Source organism: Pinus tabuliformis, chromosome 6, assembly GCF_031772625.1.
Source record: "Pinus tabuliformis cultivar Carrire ecotype Pingquan chromosome 6, CPIR1, whole genome shotgun sequence".
In the NCBI taxonomy this organism is placed as follows: domain Eukaryota; kingdom Viridiplantae; phylum Streptophyta; class Pinopsida; order Pinales; family Pinaceae; genus Pinus; species Pinus tabuliformis.
Genome location: NC_142292.1, coordinates 1,254,803,150 through 1,254,826,772, shown reverse-complemented (window position 1 = coordinate 1,254,826,772; position 23,623 = coordinate 1,254,803,150). Strand labels below are relative to the sequence as shown.

Sequence of the window (23,623 nt, the reverse complement as noted above, 5' to 3'; positions counted from 1 at the left end):
AAATATTTTCTTTCTGGCCCAATGAATTTTTTGTGGTACTTTTCTGCCTTGGAAGTGAGACTTTTCTCAACTTTCAATTTGATCCCCTTTTTGGAAAGTGCACATTCCCTTTTAATTATTTTTCGACTTGGAGAAAATTTCATTTTCTCTTGTTTTAATTTTTGACTAATTATTTTGCCATTTTTGCCAGAAAATAAAAATAATGACTCTAGAGGGGTTTAGACATATTTTCCCACCCTCAAAGTGTGTCTAGCTAGAAATTTTAGGAGTTGAGGTATAATTTTGAGTACTCTTATTCCCTAGAACCTATATTGAAATTTCTAAGTCTATCTGTTAGAAATTTAATCTGTATTCTTCTAGTTTATTTCTTCTACTTGTTAATTTCGAACAAGTTATTTAAAACATATAAATAACGAAATAAACACAATACAGTCTCAACATCTATAGGTCAACAGCTGAAAGAAAACAAACACATAAGTGACACCGTTATTTTTGGACAACTCATCCCCGGAAAAACCCAATGCAGGAAAACCGATGCAGCAATTTTGAGGGTTTATTATTATGCAGTATTTCCTTGAGTACAACAGGGTACCAAACTGGCTCACCCGACAGAGAAAAACAACTGGCAGTAATACCTCTATATTCGGAAACAGGTATTCAGAAAACCTGTCCCACGAAACCCTCTCCGGCAACTCTGAAGCACTGCGTTGGCCCTTCTGGCCTTTGCGTCAGCCTCAAAATCCTCTGCATTAGCCCTCTGAGGCACTACGCAGCCTCTAGGACCCTCTGCGTCACTCCTGCTGCCTTCTATGTGGATGACGCAGGCCCTTTGGCCTCTGCACTATCTCTGCTAGGCTCTGCATGGCCTACACTGGCTTCTGCGTCTGCCTCTCTGCTTCTTCGTTGGTCTCTCGGCACTATCTCTGCCTCTCTGTCCAGTGCTCACTGCCCCTCACTGCTGATCACTGATTCGACTCTGCTTAGCAACTATGCTCTAGCAAATCGAATGACTGATCACTCTGGTGTGTTCTCCAACTGACCCTCAAGCCTCCTCTTATACTTTTTCTATTGCTCCTTCAAACGGACAAGATTATATCTCTAATCAACGGCTAAGATTATATTTGGCTTGATCCATGACTTTTGGAACCTTCTAACCCAGTTTTATATTAATACCCATTAATATTTTATTTTTCCTAAGTTTAGACTTAGGAACTCTATTAAAAATATTAATTATTTTAATATCTCCCAAACCAGGTACAATCTATCCAAACCATTTATGGGTCTTGGAGATCTCATGTGCTTTAGCCTCTCCACCAATTTTCATGGCTAGAGCACATCCGATGCTACCCCAAATCAATAGACAACACCTTTTACATCTTTACGTAAAATATTACACAGACATCCCATTTCAGAAGAGGAATTCTGACAATAAAAGTATGACCTCTAGATTCAACCAAATTTTGTGACACTTTACAGATGATCTAGTATGATAATTTACATAGACTCTATACACTAGGACTCACCTAAGACCTCACCTTTGAGCCCCACTCTAGCTTTAGGGCACGCTTGGGAGAAAAAATCTACCAATTATAAATGTTTAAAAGCACAAATAATTGGTGGAGGAAAAAAAAGTCCCTAGAGTGAAACTCTTTGGTAAAAAACATAGGCTTACCTACATGTTTTATATGGCTTTAAGCTTTATAAACATACTAGAATAATTTTTACATAATGGCCCATGGGGCTGTAGAATTTGTATTACATTATGATGACCAAAAGTTGCATGATGATGATGAAATATGAAAAAAATTCAGACTTCTCTGCACTGTACTTTGCTCAAGGGGTAGTTCACATTGAGTGGTCAACAGGACAAATATCCACTGTCACCTCAGTCAGTTTCCCTTGCTCTTTACACTTTCACTGATGGGAGGAGTCCCGGTAGGATAGGAATCACTTGAGAAAGGGAGGATCAATTATCTATGTGAAGTGATTCCACTAAGTCCATTCAAGGAGAGGCTCAATTAAGGCTTGATGCAAGAAAAGCTCTCCAAGAAACTTAGAAAGACCTAGGATGAAATCAATACCTAGGGCTTGAAATATGCAATGAGGGTAGGTATGCCTAGCATCAAGACTTCCAAAATGAGGTAGGGAATCTCAAGAAGCTTTGCAAGATGATCTATCACTTCAAAATTGGCTTCCGCTATACTCGAGAGACTTAGAAAGGGCCTGTTGACCACTACATGTCAACTACCCATAGCAGTACACCCCTTTTTCTTCGCAAAAGGGATAGCGCTTGAGCAACGTGTCCGTGCCATTCGACAGTCATCGTCGACTTGATCAATTTATGTTGTAAACCCAGTCTACATGTGTGAATTGTAAATAATCTTAGCAGAGTTGAGTCATGTATGTAAATTGCCTAGATGGACCTAATTTTCTAGTGATAATCTACGTTCCGGAAGGTTTTTTGTCTCACCGATCTATGATCGGCAGAGTTTTCCTTCAGCCTAACCCAAAAGCTGGAATGGATTTTGTAATTAGAATCTTAGAGGAATCCTAGTGTGTTGATCTGCTAGATTATAGTTGGTCGCAGAACTGGGTGGTCTATGAGGGTCTATGTCAAATGGGTTTTCCCCTTTGAGATGTAAAATTGTTAAAGTCATGATGTAAAGTGTCTTGAGGGTTAGGAAATGTTTTAATCCCCTCATAAGTCCTAAGTCCTAGGTCCTACGTGATTTTTCCAAAGGCTAAGTTCGAGGATCCATTTAAAAATAAATAAATAAATAAAAAATAAAATAAAAAAAAATATAAAAATTTTAAAAAATAATAAGTAATAAAATTTATCAAATAAAATAAAATAATAAATAAATAAAAATAATAAAATAAAGTAAAAACCTAAAAATAATAAAATAATAATATTTTTGAGTAAATAAATGCAGAATTTCAATTTTTAATGCATTAAAAATTTCGACGGATGAGATTAAGAGATGTCTTGATCCTCATCGACGGTCGAGATCATTTTGACGTGGATCACTCGAACCAGCCGTTGGGAATTTTTCCTTTAAATAGGGTGCTCGGGGTCATTTGAGATAAGATTAGATCTGAGAGTCTGGTGCTAAAGAAAGCTCTCTTGTAGTCATTTTTTGTGCAATAAAGAAGACTTTGGGGTTAAAAATCTTGCTGGTGTTACTCTTCTGAAAATGCTGTAAGATTGTTTTATTTTTTCTGCATAATTTTATTTTCAGCCATTGATGATAGCTTAATGAAGATTGATCTAGGCACAGGTATCTTGTCTAATCTTTGGGGTTTGAATGATAGTTTAGATTCTGAAATATAGTGGCAGGTATCTCCATTTGATCGGGGTTTCACTATTGTTTTCTCCCTCTATGTTAATGGTTGATTTTAAGCTGTGCAGGAAATCTCTTTTTCAGATTACCGGGCGTTAGGGGAAGTTCTCGGCTGAATCAGCCAACTCCCGGATTGTGTTTTCTGAAAGAGCCCAGCCAGTTCTTGATCCCGAGCTAATCATTCGAATTTTTTTTTTATGAATGCATCCAGGGTTTTCTGAAGCATCTTACATTAAACTTATACTCTGAAAATATAACTGTGGATTATTGACAAATCTGGCTGCTAAAGAGCCTTAAATCTGTAAATACTATAAATTTTTAGCTAGGTTTAGGGTTTTCAGCTTCGTTTCTTGCGCATATTATTTTTGGGTGATTTTCCATTCCAGGTTGCAGGATTTCTGAAGATTTCCGAGGTTTATCTACACTATTTTGCGGTCCAAGGGTTTCAAATATCAGTTGTTTTCAGATCTAGATGGTTTCGATTGTATTGCAGGAAGAAATTTCTCGAAAAACTTTTGTGACCTTGGCAAACCCCTTGCCGCTTGGCCAACTGCCTGTTCGCTGCTGCAAATAAAACACTACATTCCCTAACACCATATGCCAGATCAAAGCAGCATTTCATCCACGCATTTTTCATTCTCCATATCCCCCACGCGCAGTGCCATTCGCTCTGTCCACGCGACCTTATTCTTCGTTGTATTTTCCCATCTCTGCAAACCCAAGCTTCCACGCTGAGGAGATCCCACCTGTCTACCTGCACATCAAAATTGCAACAATACACCATACGCGTGGTCCAATCTGCAAAGCTCTCCGCCATACTTCATTCATTCCATCCCGTCGAGCTTGTTCCCTCTGCCGTCGACCTGTGCACCTGCAAAAGACAAATGATCATACGCTGCCTGCTGCTCGATTTCCCATCTGCAAAACGAATCTACTGCCGTCAAGTTCTCCACGATCTATCTGCAAACACAGTAAGAAAATTGCATTTTATTTTTACGGGCCAACTAACACGTGAACTGTTATGCGTAAGTTTCTTTTTGCTTGAAGAAATCGTTTTTGGCTCCAGCATAAATACGATTTTTGACTTTGGTGTTATTACAGTTAGGCATAAGTCTTTGCGTTGAGCGGTAAGGTTTTCTTGGATTGGTTTTCGATTTCATTTTTTTTTTATTTTCATGAATAGGTGCTAATGCAGGTTTCTTTTGTCTGATTTAAGTTTATAAAATTTAAAATCAAAAATTCGATTTTCATTTTATTTTATTTTTAGGCATTAGATTCTTTTAGAATTACATTATTTCTAGATTTATAAAAAAAAAAAAAATTAGGTTTAGTCAGGCTTTAGGTTTATCTTTTGTTTAAATTTTGTTCCTAAATTTAAAGCTTTAAACTTTAGATTTAAATTTAAATATATCTATATATATATATATTTTAGTTTAAGTTTTAGATTAGAATAGATTTTATTTTTTCCTTTTTTTAGGGTTTTGTTTCATTTTGATTTTAAAATTAAAATTTATAAAAATTGTAAAGCTTTAAAAAAAATTAATTTTAATTTTATAGTTTAGTTTAAGTTTTCTTTTTTATTAATCATAAAAACAAAAATAAAAAAGAATTTAGTTTAGAATTTGATTTGATATTATTTAGATTTTTTTTTTAAGTTTCATTTAGTTTTAAAATTTTGCTTTATCTGAAAACATAAAAATATTTTGGAAATATTTTGCCAGATAGAGTCTTGGCTCGGGGACTTATCACGTTTTATTTTTTCCTGCTGAGGCTAAAATTTTGATGTGGAATTAATGTTTATCATTTTTATGTGATTTAGTATGCTTGAATGATCATGAATGTGATATCTGGTTAGCGTTTAAAATTTTGTGGTTGTGTATCGAACTTGATCTTTCGAAGTTTTGAATTGTTGGAGTATCATTTAAGCATTTTCTCGCATTTAATAAAAATTAGTCTTTGTTTGAGTTATTTGATGATAAATGATTGCTCTACATGGTTTATATTTCTGCAACATTTGATAATTAATCGTTTAAACATTATCTCCACAAGGCACTGGTCTATTAATTCAATAAAATCTATCTTGTGCTAGTTTCTTTTCGTGTCTTCCAAACCAACTGATTCACAGTTGGTCATCCATTTTCCTATAGGGTCTACCCCCCTTAGCCGCAGGAGAAAGGCTTAAACGGAGAGATCGGGGATCAGGGTGACAGCCCCCGGTCTGAGCGTTGTCGTGACAATCTATGCGACAACGGGCCCACACAAGACCTAGGATTTATGAATAATCATGGGAGGAGATACTCCAATGTACTCACTAGGTCAATGTAGAAGATGGGAAAGGGCCTTGAATGATTTATTCCACTGAATACCAAATTCATATAACCCTTAAGAAGACCACCTTATCTAATAGAAACTTACCAAGTTTCCTTTCAAAGTAACACCTAGGGCATGAGATTTCCATAGAATCAACTATGAGAATTCCATCAAACCTTGAGATCCTCTGGAGGAGACACCAGCATAGGTTTCTATCCAAATGGATTCGAGAAATTCCACCTCTAAAGAATTTCATAGGGAGCCCTAGATGGTCGTCTAGGTAAAGGGGCCTAGGTTTTTGGAGAGAGGAAAATAAGAGTAAAAAAAAGTTGATCACCAATTCTTCTTGGACCTGTGCCTACTTTCCTTGGTTATGGAGTCAAAGATGGTTCGAAATTTGCCAAATTCATCTTCAAGGAGGCTAAAAAGTGATGCCCCAGCAACCACTTTTCAACAATTACCTACTCAATATATATGGCTTTTCATGGAAGAAGAAAAAAATCCCATCCACTAGGAACATTCATCTAATGTCATGCAATGAGTAACATGTGTAATTTGCAATCAATCAATCCTTTACATTGATATTCAATAAATTAGGGCACACAAAGGTTAGCTAGTTGCAATAATTCCACACATTAGACATTATTCCAATAAAAGTTTTCAACAAGATAGAAATTACAAGATGACAAGAGAAATATCAAACCATAGAAATAATGTAATATTCCTAATGGAAAATCAACAATGATAAACAAAGCATACAAAGGTACATGCAACACAAAACCCACACAAATTAAACATCTGAAAATGCACCAGAAAACCGTACCAACTGAGCCATTTTATTATAAATCAGTAGGGGTACATATAAGTATGAGATGAGTGCACTTGGGCTTGCTCAAGGCAAGATAAACAAGTCCCTAGTGGAAAAGATGAATGCCCGGATGCTGTAACTTCAATCCCCTCTGAGTTCTGCGCTGACCTTGGCAAAACTACACTGTTGGATGAAGTAGAAATTTTGTTTGACCCACTTCTAGTGTTTAGAAAATTCCGGGAAATTAACCCCAGACTCATCTCAAATAACCCAACAAAACCTAGAAAGGGGTTGGCCTAGTTTAGACCCCCGAAATAACCCCCAATTTTAGCGTCCTCCTCCAACTGTTGGGTAATTGAACCCACCTGGAAATGTTGCTACTTACTGCCTCCCAAAAATGCTGAGTGATCCCCTTAAATTTTTCCTCAAATTCCCCAACCAACTCAGCTCCCAAATCACCAACCCAACCTCCACAATGAGTAGCCTCCACCAAGGACTACGCAAGCCCTAAACAAGACACCTTTGCGCTGGCCCAAAAGAAAGAAATTTGGCCTGAAGAGTGGCCCCTCCGAACCCCCAGCTCAACCCTGCAAAATTGCTTCTAGTTCACCTTAGTGATGACCCTTCAAAACTCGGAAACATTGTTGCAATGTCACCCGCTTACCCTAGGAAAGCATAGCTCCTTTCTGCACCCTCGCTACTCCAGATAGCAACGAATCTGTCTGAGAAATCACCTCCGGAATAGCTCCACCACACAACAATGGCTCTCCTAGGATGGCACTCGGAGTCCACCGAAGAAGAGTTGAGATTTCTCCCTAGAAACCTCTTGTGCTGAACAACACTTGCAGACTTGGCTCAACAGCTCAAGTGTGCTAGGTGAGTGAGTTTGTCTAAGTGTCAAAAAGTACCAAATGATGTGTGCTTCCTCTATTTATCCTTGGGCTGCCTTCTTCACATGTGGGTCCCATACATCAAACTCCTTCCTCCAATAAGCACGAATTGCCAAAGCAGTTCATATTTCCCTCGTGGGTGGCCCCCACTAACCTCTAAGTATTCGATTTGCCTCTTTTTCCCTATGTGAGTGCCTTAGCCAAAAATTGAGAGTGGGGTCCTCCAACCCACTTCCCCTAAGTTGGAAATCCAAAATTATAAAAAATTGAACAAGATTGTATTCTCACCTAGCAATAGTTGCTAAGTGGGAATATCACAAAGAAGTAACTCCAAGAGAGATCGAAATTAACTTCCAAAGATATCGAAATGCATCAAAGGACATCCAATTTGTCCAAGAAAAGAAGTGTGAAATTCGTATAAGAGAGAAGTTCCAAGTGATGATGATGATCTCTCACAAATGAGAATCGTCTCTATTTATATGATCCTCTACTAATTCGATTTAGCCTAATTAGCCCCTAACAATTATAAAATAATGTACAAAATACAAATCTTGGTGACAAGCCCACCAAGTAGCTAGTAAACTGATGAAGAAACCATCCATAACTATGCCGAAATGATGAAATTGTGATGTGAAAAGGTTGTTGGAGGGCCTTGTTGAGTCCTCAAGGTGCCATGATGAGAGTGAGGGCTCCATGAATGATGGACAAGGGGGTGGCCATAAATCATCATGTGGTGCTCCAAAGTGGCTCTGGGGCACAAGTATTGGTCTCGTGGGTCTCTTGATGAAGATAAGCCTATAGACTGCTCCAAGTGAAGGCTCTGAAGTGTTAATCTAGGTTGTCTTTGATGTCAATAGTGATGACCGGGATGGCAAATATTCTTGAATATACCAGAGGTTGACTACAACTCTTGTTGATCATAATGAAAGACTACCATATCAGTGCACTTGATGAAGGTCTAGAAAACATACACTGGATGACATGACTGTGTGATCTTACCTTCGGTAACCTTGATGATGGCATGTCCTACCTTGATGACATGATGTAGCATATGACTGACAACACATCATTTATGACATGATGAAGAAGGAAAGCATGATGGTGACACTACATTAAAGAAGGCAAGTATGACGGTGATCCTACATTGAAGAAGACAAGGACATTACAAGGACATGATTGTGAAAATAATTATCGAAGGAATTAAACCATGAAGAAGCCCTACACTCAAAGGCGTTATGCCTTGCCTCCATTTCTGCACTCATAAAGGACCAATCACATTAACAAATATTTTTCACCTCCTTAGAGGTAGAACCTCACCATGAGACCTTCACCATCTTAAAGAGCATAATTTTGCCTTTCCAATGAGCTATTACTTGGCCCGAAATTCCAAGTAGTCTGAGAGATCTAGATTTTTGAAGTTAATAATGATATTTTGGTCAGTAAGCTGACCTGTGTTAGGTCCTTCATGTCAGCCTGCCTATAGGAGTCATGTCCCTTCGTTTTAAAGCCCAAAATCCTATAAATACAACGTCAAACCTTCATTTATAGACATCGGTTTTTAGAGAAGAACTACAGAAGTTAAGTATAGGGGCATAGAAATAAGAGGTTGAATAGTTCACGTCTCGTGAACAGTTAAGATAAGGGCATCTCGTGGAAAAAGGCTTCTACAGTAGACTGAAAAGTGATGCAGACATCCTCTTAAAGCTCTTGGAGGCATAAACACAGTAAATAGGAAGCCGAGGAGGGATATTTTTGTGGAGAAAACAACCACCAGCAAAAAGGACAGTCAAAACAGTCTCCTTCAGACTTGTTACTACTCGGTCAACCAAGTGTTGCAGACTTCGGTTGTAAGCTATTGGAGTTTCTAAGTCTAACAGTTAGAAAACCTCCATGTACTTTCTGATTTATTCCTTCCTACTTGTTATGATTAAGTAACAAGTTATTTACCATGTAAATACTGAAAATAAACACAAGTACATGCTCAACACATTACAGATCATCAAATGAAGGAAACAAAAACAAGCACACAAATGACACCGTTATTTTTGGGCTAATGTCCTAGGAAAAACATAATGCGGGAAAACTGGTGCAGCTATCTGAGGGTTTGATTTATATTAAGCAGTTTCAAAATACAATCTGGGTGCCAAATCCAGCTCACCCAACAGAGAAAAATCTCGGCAGTTCCGACTTCTGCCCTCTGCGTCAGCTTTCCCGGCTGTTCCGGCAGTTCCAGCTATTCCCGACAGTTCTGGCTTCTGCCCTCTGTGTTAGCTTTGGCAGTTCCTGACAGTTCCAGCTTCTGCCCTCTGCGTCAGCTTTCCCGGCTGTTCCAACAGTTCCGACAGTTCTCGACAATTACGGCTTCTGCCCTCTGCGTCAACTTTCCCGGTTGTTTTGGCAGTTCCTGGCAGTTTTGGCTGTTCCCGACAGTTCTATCTTCTGCCCTCTACGTCAGCTTTCCTGGTTGTTCCGACAGTTTCGGTTGTTCCCGGCAGTTCCGGCTTCTGCCCTCTGTGTTAGCTTTCGTGGCTGCTGCACTGATCCTCCCGACACTATCTCTGCTTCTCTGCTTCTGTATTCACTGCCCCTCAGTTGCAACTCCTGATCACTCTCTCAACTTTCTCAGCAAACCCAGCCCCAGAAAGTCGAAATCTTGATCTCTTGGTGTGTTCTCCAAGTGACCCTCAAGCCTCCTCTTATACTTTTCTCGTTGACAAATCAACGGCTGAGATTAAGTCCCTAATCAACGACTAAGATTAGATCTGGCTTGATCCATGACTTTTGGACCATTCTAACACAATTTTATATTAATTCACATTAATATTTTATTTTCCCTAAGTTTAGACTTAGGGACTCCATTAAAAATATTAATTATTTTAATATCTTCCAAACTATTTAGAATCTGCCCAAACCCTTTCTGGGTATTGGAGATCTCATGTGCCTTAGCCTCTCCACCAATTTTTGTGGCTAGAGCACATCCGATGCTACCCAAAATCAACATAAGCATTGTTTTGTGGAGTTTCAAAGGCTTGGACATGTTCACACACTTCAGATAGAGAGCAGTCCTATTATATGCTTCGGTCCTCAGTCCTATGGAACTCATCTATTGGTCCAGCAATCAAACTTACAACTTTGGACCTATGGAAAACTGTCACCTATTGAAGCTCGGAGTACCTTAAGAAAGTGACACTTGTTCAACTTGGATTTGTGACAGGAAGCGAACAAGTTTTGGAGGATAACTTTAGTACTTAGTTAGTCCTGTAGTGGTAGTCACCTTAGTGGAAGGTTTAGTAAGGAGACTTAATTGTAGTGTCTCGGACTAGGAAATGTGGTGCTGCTCAGACTTGTGGCTTTGAATAAACTCAGATTATAGTAGTAGCATTTAGAAGTATCACATCCTTTGATTCTGTTTGGAGGAAAGAATTATAACAGTGTTTTGGGCATCATATTTGGAGTTGGGATTGATTGAAGGATTTGGAGCTCATTTCTGAGTAACATATTGGAGCCATTTCTTGGAGTAGCACCAGTTTGAAGACAGTTTGATAAGAACATTATTGAAGTTCTTGTTGAGCTAGTATAAGCCTTTTTGTTGAAGCAACCCTTTGAATATTTGATTGAAGACCTCATTGAAGACCATGATGCACGAGACATCATGAGGTGACTTGAAGAAATTGCTTGGGTATGATGAAGTGGAGTGGTGATACCTTCTAATTGACAAGGTTGTCATTGACGATGTTGCGTGGAGACTACAGTGAAGCTAAAGATTGACAGGGCTCAGTGAAGAAGACTTTGGGAGCTGTGAAGTACAACCAAACATATCTTGACAAAGCGGAGCTATAGGATTGGTGTCCTCGGATTTGGTTCTCCTAAACTCAAGGTCGGTGCCTTGGACAAGATAGGGTTGAAGCCCTAGAGGTCGGATCCTCACTGAAGTCCAAGTAGGTGCTTGGCACATCCTAGGTTGGAGCCTGGGTGTCTTCATCTAGGGTTGGAGCCCTACCTATATTGTAGTTGATTCATTATAAAGATTATATTAATAAAAGCATTTATTTCTATTGTCCATTTTGTGTTCTAAATATAAGTGATCTAACTGGTAAAATTAACAATTGAAAAGAAATACTGATTCACCCCCCTCTCAGTATTTCTAACATGAAGATGGTGCCTTCCCTCCCATGTCTCAAGAGTAAGACAAACCTCCTCTGGGCCTCGGACCAGCTGCCAAACCTTGTAATCATTGCTAAGCCTGTTGAGGTCAACGCTGGTCCAAGTGCATCATCTTGTGGATAATGTGGGGAAATGAACAGGCTACTGAAGGTGTTGAGGCTGCCCATGGCATGAGACAATGCTCTGTCAAGGATGAGACAAACCTCCTCTGGACCTTAGATCAGCTGCCAAACCCTATATATACTGCTAAGTCAGTTGGGGGCACTACTGGTCCAAGTGCATCATCTCGCATATAATGTGGGGCAATGAACAAGTTGTTGAAGGTGTTGAGGGTGCCCATAAGATGAGACAATATTATATCACATGACAGAGTCCCATGGCTCTCAGCTCATCCCCTACAAGTGTCAATACGATCCTCTGGTGGGCTTGGGCCCCAGTTAAGTTGCCCAGTCTATGATGAACCACTTGCCAATTACGCCTAAAATCCAATGCGTCTCCTCACCATCAGGTACAATAATTCATTAGTGCATCTAAGTGAACCAAGCTTGTTAATCCAGGGAAAAATGAGACCTCATAATGGGTTTCCCTTCCAAATTTTGGGCTTTGAGCATGTAATGGTGTTACCTCCCTAGGTAGAACTTAGAAGTGGCTAATAAATGACCCTATTAGGTGTTCCCAACCCCTTAAGGGAAAGACATGTCCAAGGTACATCCTTCAAGTGATAGGGGTCATGTGAATAATGATGAGGTGTATAGGGACACAAGGGTTTCAAGGCCAAATGCCATGGGCTCAAAGGTGGTAATGATGAGGGATGTCCACATATTTGGGTGTATAGATGTAGGAGGGAGAAATCGTGGTACCTGAGTTACCTCGACCTTTGTTTTTCCACCCTTCTTCATTTGCCTTTTACCTTTTCTTGAATTTTTTTTTATTATACTTCTATAGGCTCTAGGGGATGAGAGCATGTTGTGTATGATATAAGCAGTGAATACCCCTTCAATGTGGGGCATTTCATCACCCACCAGGGATTGGGACATGCATGCTTTCCATAATGATGCTCTCACAACTATGTCCCTCTCCATCCCTTCGAGTTGCTCTTATAATCTCTCATTGGGCCAAAATACCCAACAGCAAGGGAGTAAGGAGAAATTGGGCCAAATTTTCAGGGTCAGTGTTTGGCCAAACCCTTTCTAGGTTTTGGTGGGTTATTGGAGGAAAGACCGGGGTTAATTTCTCAGAATTTTCTAAGCAGCGGAAGGGGGTCAAATCAGCCATTCTTCTCAGCCAGCAGTTTAGTTTCTGCGTGATCAACGCAGAGCCATAGAGGGAACAACTACGCAGTAGTTGAAGCACTTGCTTTCATCACTTGGGCTTTGCTAGCTTGCCTTGAGCAAGCCCAGGAGCATGCCTTCTGATCTCACATTGTACCCCATTATTTATCTTAATAAAATGGCTCAACTCAACGTAGATTTTGGCATTTCTTGGGTGTTTAATTTGTGTGTGTTTTTTTCTATGTTTGCTTTGTTTATCATTGTAAATTTCCCTTAGGAATATTACACTAATCCATGATACCTACAGCACCATCCCAGGGTATGAGAATACCTATCAAGGTAGGGAGTTACTACCCACCAAGGGGAAGTAAAAAATGCCACAAAGGAAGACATATCATGAAATAAACAAGACTGGGAGTAGCCATGGACGTCCACACCACCGGGGATCTAAGAGTCACATTTACAAATAAATGCAACCCACATGGCTTTACAGGGATATAAGGCACATCCTTTGGGCTTATATGGTGTGGCCAAAAAGTTCTAGAGTACCCTTGCTAAAAGAGGGGTAAAACTTCACACATCTATGAACGTGCCTTCCTAATACTTTCAAAAGTGATCCCGTGACTCCGTTTATCTGTGCTTTGTGCAAAGATGCACCCTAGATGGTGCCTCAATCATGGATTTCATTGTAAAACAAAATTATTCCCTTGTTAAACTGAAAACTAAGCATGCCTAACAATCTGCCTCATCAAAATCCTAACCACTATTATACAACAAAAACCCTAACCACATAATATGCAGTACAATGATTTTTGTGAGAGTTCAAATTTTGGATTAATTAAAAATTTGAGATTCAATAAAGGCGAGTGTATGTGATTCCAATTTCCTAGTCATGTTAAGGAAGTGAAAATAGCAAACATGCTGAAGCAACACTTGTTTGAGTTAGGGAATAAGCTACAATAACTTCCTTGCTCCAAAAATGCTCTTCTTACACCCTTGCATAGTTGGAAAGCTACTTGGATAAGTTATATTAGTTATCTTTGCAAACAATGTTGGATGCAATGCAACATGCAATGAATGCTTTAATCGGCCCAAAACTTGTGAGACATAAGGATAACAAAGTGACACTTTTGGTAGCACCTGCCTTGGCAAAATCATTTGGATCACTAGACCAAAGGTTCCTTATAATGATGATGTGCTGAAGGAAATATTTTGTTTAATTGTTAGAACTTACAATCTTTTGCCGGCTGGAATACATAACTAGTCTCTTATTCAAAATAAGGATGTCCATCAAAGAGGGAGGAAGGCACTCTGCAACGGACCATGGCGATAACCTAAACGTGCATGGACGGAGCGAGGTTACGGTGCTTGCAGCAATGGAGATAACGGAGATCATAAACACTATTAGCGGCCATGGTAACTGCTTCTTACCTCCTGTTTTCACCAGTTGACGACCGTTCCTAGGGTGCGTTGTCACCGCCTGCTAGCTGTTGCCCTCGCACTTTGACTGCTGCTCCCCCCCCGATGGTTACGGCTGCCCTGATCCCACTGCAGCATGGATACCATGGATCTTGACGAAGTTGACTACACGGCTGACCCTAACCCTAGCCAGCAAATCTTCAAGCGACCTAACCCTATGCTGGCCCTAACAGTCCCCCGTAACCTAGTCACCTCTTTCCGCAACGACTCGCCTCTTGTGGTTACCTTACTTGAAACCTCCGCCTCTAGCCTACATTTTGACTGTCTCTCCATCGCCTCACCGGAACTAGATTGTCCGCCACTCTCTCCGGCGACCCTTCACCTCCTAGCTGCTTGCTCGCCCTCCTCACGGCCCTTCGAACCCTCTCCTCCCAGCGAATTCCTCCGTGCACCTCACTTTCCCTCCACATCAGAACCTGCCCCTCCAGGAGCTCCGGAGCAGCACCCCCCATCTAATACTCCATCCAATGTTGCAGAGGTAGCAGACACAGGCCTGCCTTCTGGGTGTTTCGAAACCCCGACCGTCAAAGTTCGCCTCTCTGTACAGGGACCACAACACGAGCCACAGGGTATTGCTGACCCTCTTTTGGACCACCCCACTGCACCCAAATCAGGAAAAAGGAAAACAAAGTGTGTGAGGGCTTCCCGGAAGGATTTCACCCTCAAGTTCGGCGAAGGCCTCACCATGGGAGAGGTGGTTAACATGGCCGGGAAGGTCCTGGTGGGAAGGGTCAGAGGCCGAGCCTACACTGCTGAGCGACTCAACTGCTGGGTAAAGGAAATCTGGGGAAACACCTTCAAAGACCTCCCTAAGGTTCAGATTCTCCCCCAAGGCTGGTTTGCACTGCATTTCTCTCTAGAAGAATATACCACTCTGGCATTATCCCGTTACTAGCACATTGAAATGGCCCCAGTATTACTGAAGCGATGGAGTTCGCTCTTCGACCCCGAACGTGAGCAGATCGGGGCTGGACCACTATGGGTAAGATTACCGGGGCCACCTTTGCAATACTGGTCTGAGGATGTCTTCGTCCAAATCGGGAATACCTTGGGTACCTATTTGGACTACGACAAAACCTACATACAATCCAGGAACAGAACATTAGTCCGCATTCTGGTGCACCTGGACACTAGGGAAGGTCTGGAAGAAAAAATCACCCTGCAATGGAGGCATTTTACCAGAATACAAATCCTAGATTACAAAGGAGTCCCCTTCAGATGCCAAAGATGCCACAAAGTTGGGCATCTTTATAAGGAATGCCCTCTGGTGCGAAAGGACAAGGAACCCTCTGCGGGATCTGAGGATGCTACAGGGACACACAATGCCCCCATCTCGGGACCATCTCCAACAGCTATTGCGACAACTATCGGTTTGACATCCTCCACTCCTTTGGACACTCACAGCGAACCTCGTCCACCTTCCCCGCCGATGACCAGATCACAGGCTGCTGCAGAGGCTGCTCGTACCTTAGGTACTCCTTCTTTCCCGATCTCTGCTTTTATTTCCTCACTTGCATCCTCTGCATCGCATGTGCATGCTGCATCTCTGGGTGACACTCTTACCTCCATTCCCTGTCCCCTTACCCCTCATTCACCGACTTTCTCCACTACCCCCCCATCTTTCCCTCCCGATCCCCCCCTGTCCCCTCATGCTCCCCATCTCTCCCCCCCGTTTCCCCCCATCCTTATAACCTTAGATCTCGCCTTGTCACCCTACAGGATGGCAGATCTGGACTGGGCTTATTACCCTCCCCCTCGAACCATAAACCCATCCGTGGCCGGAAATCACATCTATCCAAAGCTATCTTGATAGCAGGGGCGGAAGTTGCCTCAGGTAGACAAGCCTCACTCGACCGGGTACTTAGAACACCAAACACCCTTGCATAGTTGCCCCGTGAAGTGCTTATCCTTCAACTGTAGGGGCATGGCTAGCTCGCCCAAAAGACTAGCCCTCAGAAGACTGTTTGACTCCAAATCCTTAGACATTATCTTCCTACAAGAAACCTTGGGAGAAGCTGACCTCATCTCCCGAACTCTCAACTCCCTTAAGCTTGGCTGGATTTTTCAATCCCTGGATGTTATTGGACGATCAGGAGGATTGGCATTAGGATATAATCCTCACACCATAAACTTGAGGACCTCTTGGGGTGGGGATGGATTTATTGGCATGGATATCTTCTCTTCTGAACTGGGAGTGGACCTCCGTATTGTCAATGTTTATGGACCATGCCACCACAGAGAGGCTTACTGGAATCGATTACTCAACTTATCGATCATGTCCTCAGAAAACCTCATCATTGGGGGCGACCTCAACTTCTCCATTGGATATGGAGAATCCTGGGGAACCAATGCACAAGTTGACAGGCTCACTGAATCTATGGAGATGCTGCTGGAACAACACCATTTGACAGACATTCCCATGGACAAGCCCCTTCCTACTTGGAGAAATCGGTGTATAAGAGAAGCTGCATTATCTAGAAGGCTGGATAGATTCCTGATAAAGGATACTCTGATACAAAATCTATCCCTCTACAGACAATGGGTGGGATTTGGTGGAATATCGGATCACTCCCCCATATTCATGGAGATCTCGGGTCCACAAAAAAACTGGGGGCACCCTACAAATTCAACTCCACCTGGTTAAATGACCCATCCTACAACCAAATGATAAATGAATTTTGGCAACTCCATCCCCCATCCAGAAGAAGAACTTGGGCTGAAGGTTTCTGCTGGAACCTCACAATGCTAAAAAAACTCTCCATTAAATGGGCCAAGGAAAAAACCAAGAGAGATGATAATACCCTCACTACAGTGGAGCAATCTCTGGCTACACTTTAGGATGAGCAGAACAGAGGGTTTACATCTGCTGAAGCCAAGGATCAGCTTATTGAATTGGAAAACCAGAAGAACAAAATCCTAAAGGAGAGGGAAGAAACCTGGCGACTCCGAAGCCAAGCAATCTGGTTGCAAGCAGGGGATGAAAACACAAAGTTCTTCCAAAACTATGCAAAAGGAAGGAAAATCTCCAATACTATCTGGCATATGCCTCTGGAATATGGAAGCAATGCATCTAATTTCAGTCAACTCTCACAATTGGGGAATACACACTTCAGAAATCTCTTCAGGGCTCCCTGAGAGGCATCCATTGCTAAAATTGTCCAAACAACTGGACACTTCCCTAGTTTTGTTGATGAGGACTCATTTGAGGAACTTAATTCCTCGGTCACACAAGGGGAACTTGAAGGAACGCTAAAATGGTTCAAGAAAGACAAGAGCCCAGGACCGGATGGATGGCCCATAGAATTCTTCCTTACTTTCTATGAACTCATTGGCCCTGACCTACTTAAGGTGGTGGAAGAATGCAGAACAACAGGGCGTATGTATGATGCCATCAACACTACTTTCATTGCTTTAATCCCTAAATCCGACTCCCCTTCATCTTTCAATGACTTTCGACCTATCTCTCTCTGCAACTGCTTGTATAAAATCATTGCCAAGATCATAGCGAACCGGCTTCGCCCCATCCTGTCTAGACATATCTCCTCTGAACAATTTGCCTTTCTTCAGAACAGACAAATTCATGAAGCTATAGGCACTGCACAAGAAGCCCTACACTCTATCAATCACAAAAAGATCAAAGGAGCCATTCTCAAAATTGATCTAGCCAAAGCTTTCGACAAGGTCAGCTGGCTCTACATCAAAATGATCCTCACTCACCTTGGTTTTCCCCCTCCTTTCATCAACTGGATCATGTGCTGCATAAACTCAGCAACCTTTAGTGTTCTCATAAACGGCTCTGCCTCGCATTTCTTTCATGCTGAGAGAGGCCTTCAGCAAGGATGCCCACTTCCCCTCTTCTCTTTCTCATTGTTATGGAGGCCCTTAGCAGGCTCCTCACATCAGCCAAAAGGGATGGTTGATTACATGGGATACAATTGAATGACCTCTGCCACCTAACCCATCTACTTTTTGTCGATGATGTCCTCATCTTCCTTGATGGCAGCCAGAGGGACTCATCTACCTTCCATGACATCCTTAAACTCTTTGCAAAAGCCACCAGCATGGAAGCAAACCATACCAAGTCCACCATCACACTCTCCTACACATCACCCCTGGAAGCCAGATCTGCATCCCATCTCTTTCCCTTCCAACATCATCTCTTGGAGGATGGTCTAAAGTACCTGGGATTCAGGCTTAAACCCCACAACTATCATATTGCAGATTGGATTTGGCTCGTTACTAAGATTGAGAAGAGGCTAAAAAACTGGAACCATCGTTTCCTTTCAAGAGCAGGTCGGCTCGTGCTCATAAAATTTGTATTGGAAGCCACCCCTGTATACTGGATGACGTTGGCTTGGATCCCTAGAGGAATACTTGCCCGCATTCAAAAGATCTGTTGCAGATTCCTTTGGAATGGATACAAAGAGGGCAAGCCCTATGCATGGGTTGGATGGAATCAAATCGCTCTACCAAAAAAATGGGGAGGATGGGGATTAAAAGACCTCCCTGCATTTGCACATGCTCTAGCAGCTAAAATGGGATGGTCCTTACTCACTACACAGAACCTCTGGACTGAGGTCACTTATCACAAATACATCTGGCCTCAACATCTCATGGACTGGATTCGTAACCCAACCTAGCCTCGAACTGGGATATCAATCGTTTGGAAATCCATCCTCCATACTATGCCCAACATTTGAGAGGGACTTTCCTAGAAAATCAAAGAAGGCAACATGGCACGCATAGGTATGGATCCATGGTCTGGTGGGGGCAATATGCATCATCTACCCCCAGATCTTATACTATTCCTAAACCAGAGGTAGATTAAAACGATCGGCCAGATCACAGACAGGGAGAACAACTCCATATTTGAACAAGCCTGGTTCTCTGCACGACACTTGGGCATTCTCGAACCTTGGCACCAAATTTGGGAGGGTTATATATATGCCCTCAATGAAGCACATGTTCGCATTACAGAGGGATCTGACGAACTCATTTGGACCCCGACTGAGAATGGGAAATACTCTCCCAAAGCAGGATATCCAAACCTAATAATGGATCGTCAACCACCTGCTCTCCTTGAATGGTGGTCAAAAATTTGGAAACTGAAAGCCCCCCCTCGAGCCAGACTTTTCATGTGGAATGTGCTTTGCAACAAGACTCCAACCGGAGAAAACCTCATGCGCAGATCATGATTTGGGCCGCATTGGTGTGTCCTCTGTACACAAGCAACAAAGACTAATGAACACCTTTTTTTAACCTGCCCTCTCACTGTTCAGTTGTGGCAACAAATAATACACCTCCTCAATAAACAAGGCAGTTGGCATGGACTGTCGATCGCTGAGGCATGGAATAATTGGAATAGAGTGCATTTGGACAGCAAGACTCGATGCATACCCCTCCTCGTATGCTGGAAGATCTGGTTGACTAGAAACAAAATCATCTTCCAAGGATCTCCGGCACGATGGCCACTCATCACTGCAAAAATTATAGCTGCATATCATGAAATCCCCAAGGAGACACAGTCCACTACAGCACGTCCTCATGCCCCCGAAATTATAGATCGAACTATCCCGTGGGCATATTTCGATGGAGCAGCCCAATCTCATGGATGTGGGGGAGGCTCTCTTCTTTACCTATCTGATCAGCACCATTACCAAATCAAAATGGGTTTGGGGGAGGGTACAAACAATTTTGCAGAACTGATTACTCTCAGACATTTATTGCACTTTGCACTTGCACACTCATGCAATAACATACAAATTTTTGGGGATTCCAAAATCATCATAAACTGGTTCAACAACATAAATACTTGTCATGCACATTCCCTCAGAAACATTCTGGATGAGATTATGGTTTTCAAGGCTCAATTTAACTCTATCATCTGCCAACACATTTACAGGGAATATAACGAGGCTGCTGACAAGTTATCCAAGGAGGCCACGACACAACCCAGAGGACTATGGATGATACAAGAACAACATGGAACAGAACAATATCAGTACTACCATCAGCCATACATCAACAGATCTTATCCTCGGAGGGACCAGGCACAAAAATTTTTATGGGCATAACAGCTCAGTTTTTTATATATGTATATATTTATGATGTTAATCTATCTTTTCGCAAAAACTCTGAACACCCTGTGTGGTGAATATGTACAACACTCTAATGGTTATGGCTTCGGCACATATTTATTTTTTGACAACTATGGACCTGGTTTCGACCAGCAGTTATGCATATGCCTATGGCATCTACTACATGTAATTTTACAAATTAATGGAAGATTACGATTTTTCCTGGGGAAAAAAAAGAAGCATGGCCATCTTACAAAATTTTGCTATGACTAGATCTTGGGTCATAATGTTGAATCTTATGTGTGACGAGTCACTTCTTGAAATGTTTCACATTTTCTTTTCTGTTGTTAGTGAAGTCCATCCAGAATATGTGTTTAACGTAAGCTATTATGACTATTTTATTGGAGGATTCCAAAGATATTCCCAAGCAGTAGTTAGCTGTCATGTGAGTATATCTGGGGACCAAGCTAGACTAGGAAGAGCTGACTCCACTTGGTTTCCTCAAAGATTAATCATTAGAGTCAAACTTGATAGTTAACTCAGACTTGGAAGGGTCTAGTAACCATGCTAATACTTATATTCCAATTCTATGAGATGTGATATTCCTGTTGCACATGTTAGAAGTCAAACATACATCCTTTAACCATAGGGGATTTAGCACAGAAAAATCAAGTTGGCTTTGTGGGTGCATACACTTTTGATTGGTCACTTTCTGGGCTTAAGCGAAGGGGTTATTTGAACTTCATAATTGTTAACATTGTTCTAGACTTTAGACATGTGGGTGTTACCTATGCATCAATCATACCCCTTAGGACTTTGGGCTAGTCCATTGGATAATGATGCTGAAATTTCATGATGACTCTGCCTGATTATATTTACCAAACAACTTCCTGTAACTCATGCAGAGTTATCACCTGAGAAATTCAGTTTTTGTTTTTGTTTTTTTTTAAATATTATGTTAGAGAGAAATATGATTAAAGCCAAAATGTCATTGATTGGCTAGGTGGTTACCATTTTGCATTACTTGTGGCTGTTCCGTACCTTCTTTTGAAGTTTATTTGGCAGTCTCTTATCATCTGATGCATATTATACCCTCTATTTCTTGCATCCTAGATAAATTATAAGAAATTTTACTAAAAGCATAGATCTTGTTGCAGCAGTTCTATCAATGTTATGTAGTTTAAGGTTGTTTCACACATCCAAATTAACTTGTGGATTTCTCCAGAGAGCTATTGAAGAAGGTGCAGATTTCATAGAAACTGATATTCTTGCTACCAAAGATGGTGCCCTCATATGCCTTCATGATGTGACATTAGATAACACAACCGATGTTCATAAACACAAGGAATTCTCTGATCGCAGAAGAACCTATGAAGTTCAGGGTGCAAATGTCACTGGATGGTTCACTGGTATGTTCTTGTAGGATCACTTGAAAAATGATATATAAGATAACCTATTTAACCTTGTAAACTTCTATTTAGTGTTGCTTTATTATTAATATTTTTATCTTTGCCTTCCTCCAAAGGTTTTTAGAGGTAACATTTCTAAATTCATTAGATTAGCTGTTTAATTTTTGTTTGGCTCAACTTCTAGATCCATCCTTTCTTTTTGTACATCATCCCCTCGTATGTTGCCTTCTGGAACTCCCTTGTTTACTATTTTTGCGCTGAATCCAATCTCAGAGCTCATTCATTATGATATATGGGTGCTTTTTTGTGTCATACACATGGTTGTAGTTCCCGAGTCTCTTTATAACGGTTTCAAAATTCTATAACCTTCTGTTGGTGTATTCACACACAAGATGTTTCTTGACCCTTTTTCATAGTTAGAGATCTCTTGCTTCTTTTGTCTTTTATTTGAGATGGTATCATTTGTTGTTTTTTTGTCTGAAAGGACGCACACAACACAGAAACCATTATGTTCCTAGAGAGTATAATTTCCCAGCCTCTAGTACATTTTCCTCACGTGACATCAGTTCTAGCAACTTCACTCAAAATATTTGAATGTGGAAAAAACAATTATACAGGGTTTGTGGTTTTGTGATTTGCATTTGTATTATAATTTACAGGTTTTAATGTTAACAGAATTGTTTGTGAGACACGCAGTTGATTTCACATTGGATGAGATTATGACCCTGCGAGTGAAGCAGAGATTTGCATTTCGTGATCAGTCATATAACTGTAAGTTGACATTTTCCTTGAAGTGAACATAACGTTCTCAGAAATTTTGGATAATGATTGTACATTTTAAGCACTGGAATAATAATATAAACTAAGTTTTATGCAATGCCTCATTATAAGCTTCGCACCTTGTTGTGTGCTTGTTGTTTAATCTCAGCACAGTAGGTCTCGAAATATGATTACTTTTACATTTCAGTCTTCAAGCTTTAAAAGTTCTCAAGCTGGTTTATTAGTTACCAAGCTATCTTAGAATAATACTCAAACATCTAAGGGTTGAAGAAATCTTAATTAATTGATCTTCCAAGCTATTTGTGATATGTATGTCATCGGAAATTGTTTGACAATGGTGCAAATGACTTATGAGTTCAACCTGATCCTTATAAAATGGAAAAAAGGGAATCCCTTGCTTGTTAGGAGGAAAGAGCTCCTTTTGCACTTCACACCTTTCCATAGACCTTTTTGGCATACTCTTCTATCTCAAAAGCAACTTCCCTTTAATATTAATGCCTCCACATGGTCAATTCATGCCTCCTCTCTATGAAAACCCTGCTAGAATATAACATAAAATATAGCTGGAGGTGAGAATGCATTACAGGTGGCAGCTACAATGCTGGATGATTATTATTGTCTGTTGGAAGCGGTTTCCCAGGCAGGAGCAAAGATGGCATTACACCAAGGTATCTTGAATCTTGATTGTCTAATGAACATGCAAGAGCAGTGGTTCTACCTTCAAGATGAGGGTTTTGACAATCCAGGAGTTGTGTAATACCCCCTTTATATATATATATATATATATATATATATATATTGGTGGTCTTAAGGAACACTGAAATGTCCCTATCGAATTAATTCCTAAATAAGCCAATAGCACTTAAATTTCTCTCAGGGACATTTCGACAAACAGTTTGCTTGTGAACAATTTTACAAACAAATTGCAGTAGTACTTAGCATATAGCGAATGAAGATCTTGACTCAATACAAGAAGCATATCACAGGTTCATGTGAAGTTTTTGAGACTAACTGAATGGGACTCAAAGTTGCACATGGAGGTTGGCAATAAGAGTCAGAAAGTTGTCAAAGGGTCAGGTGTTGTGCCATTCAAG

At 40.9% G+C, this 23,623-nt stretch overlaps 1 protein-coding gene across 3 annotated transcripts in view; it reads left to right on the top strand.

Moving 5' to 3' along the window:
- Positions 1–23,623, top strand: part of LOC149263210 (glycerophosphodiester phosphodiesterase GDPD6-like) — a 334,598-nt gene that overhangs the window by 15,635 nt on the left and 295,340 nt on the right. For all 3 annotated transcript variants that reach the window (XM_089387371.1, XM_089387374.1, XM_089387378.1), the window contains 2 exons: positions 21,566–21,749; positions 22,446–22,520. In XM_089387371.1, the coding sequence (XP_089243497.1) occupies positions 21,566–21,749; positions 22,446–22,520 (259 nt within the window). The remainder of the gene's footprint in view (positions 1–21,565; positions 21,750–22,445; positions 22,521–23,623) is intronic.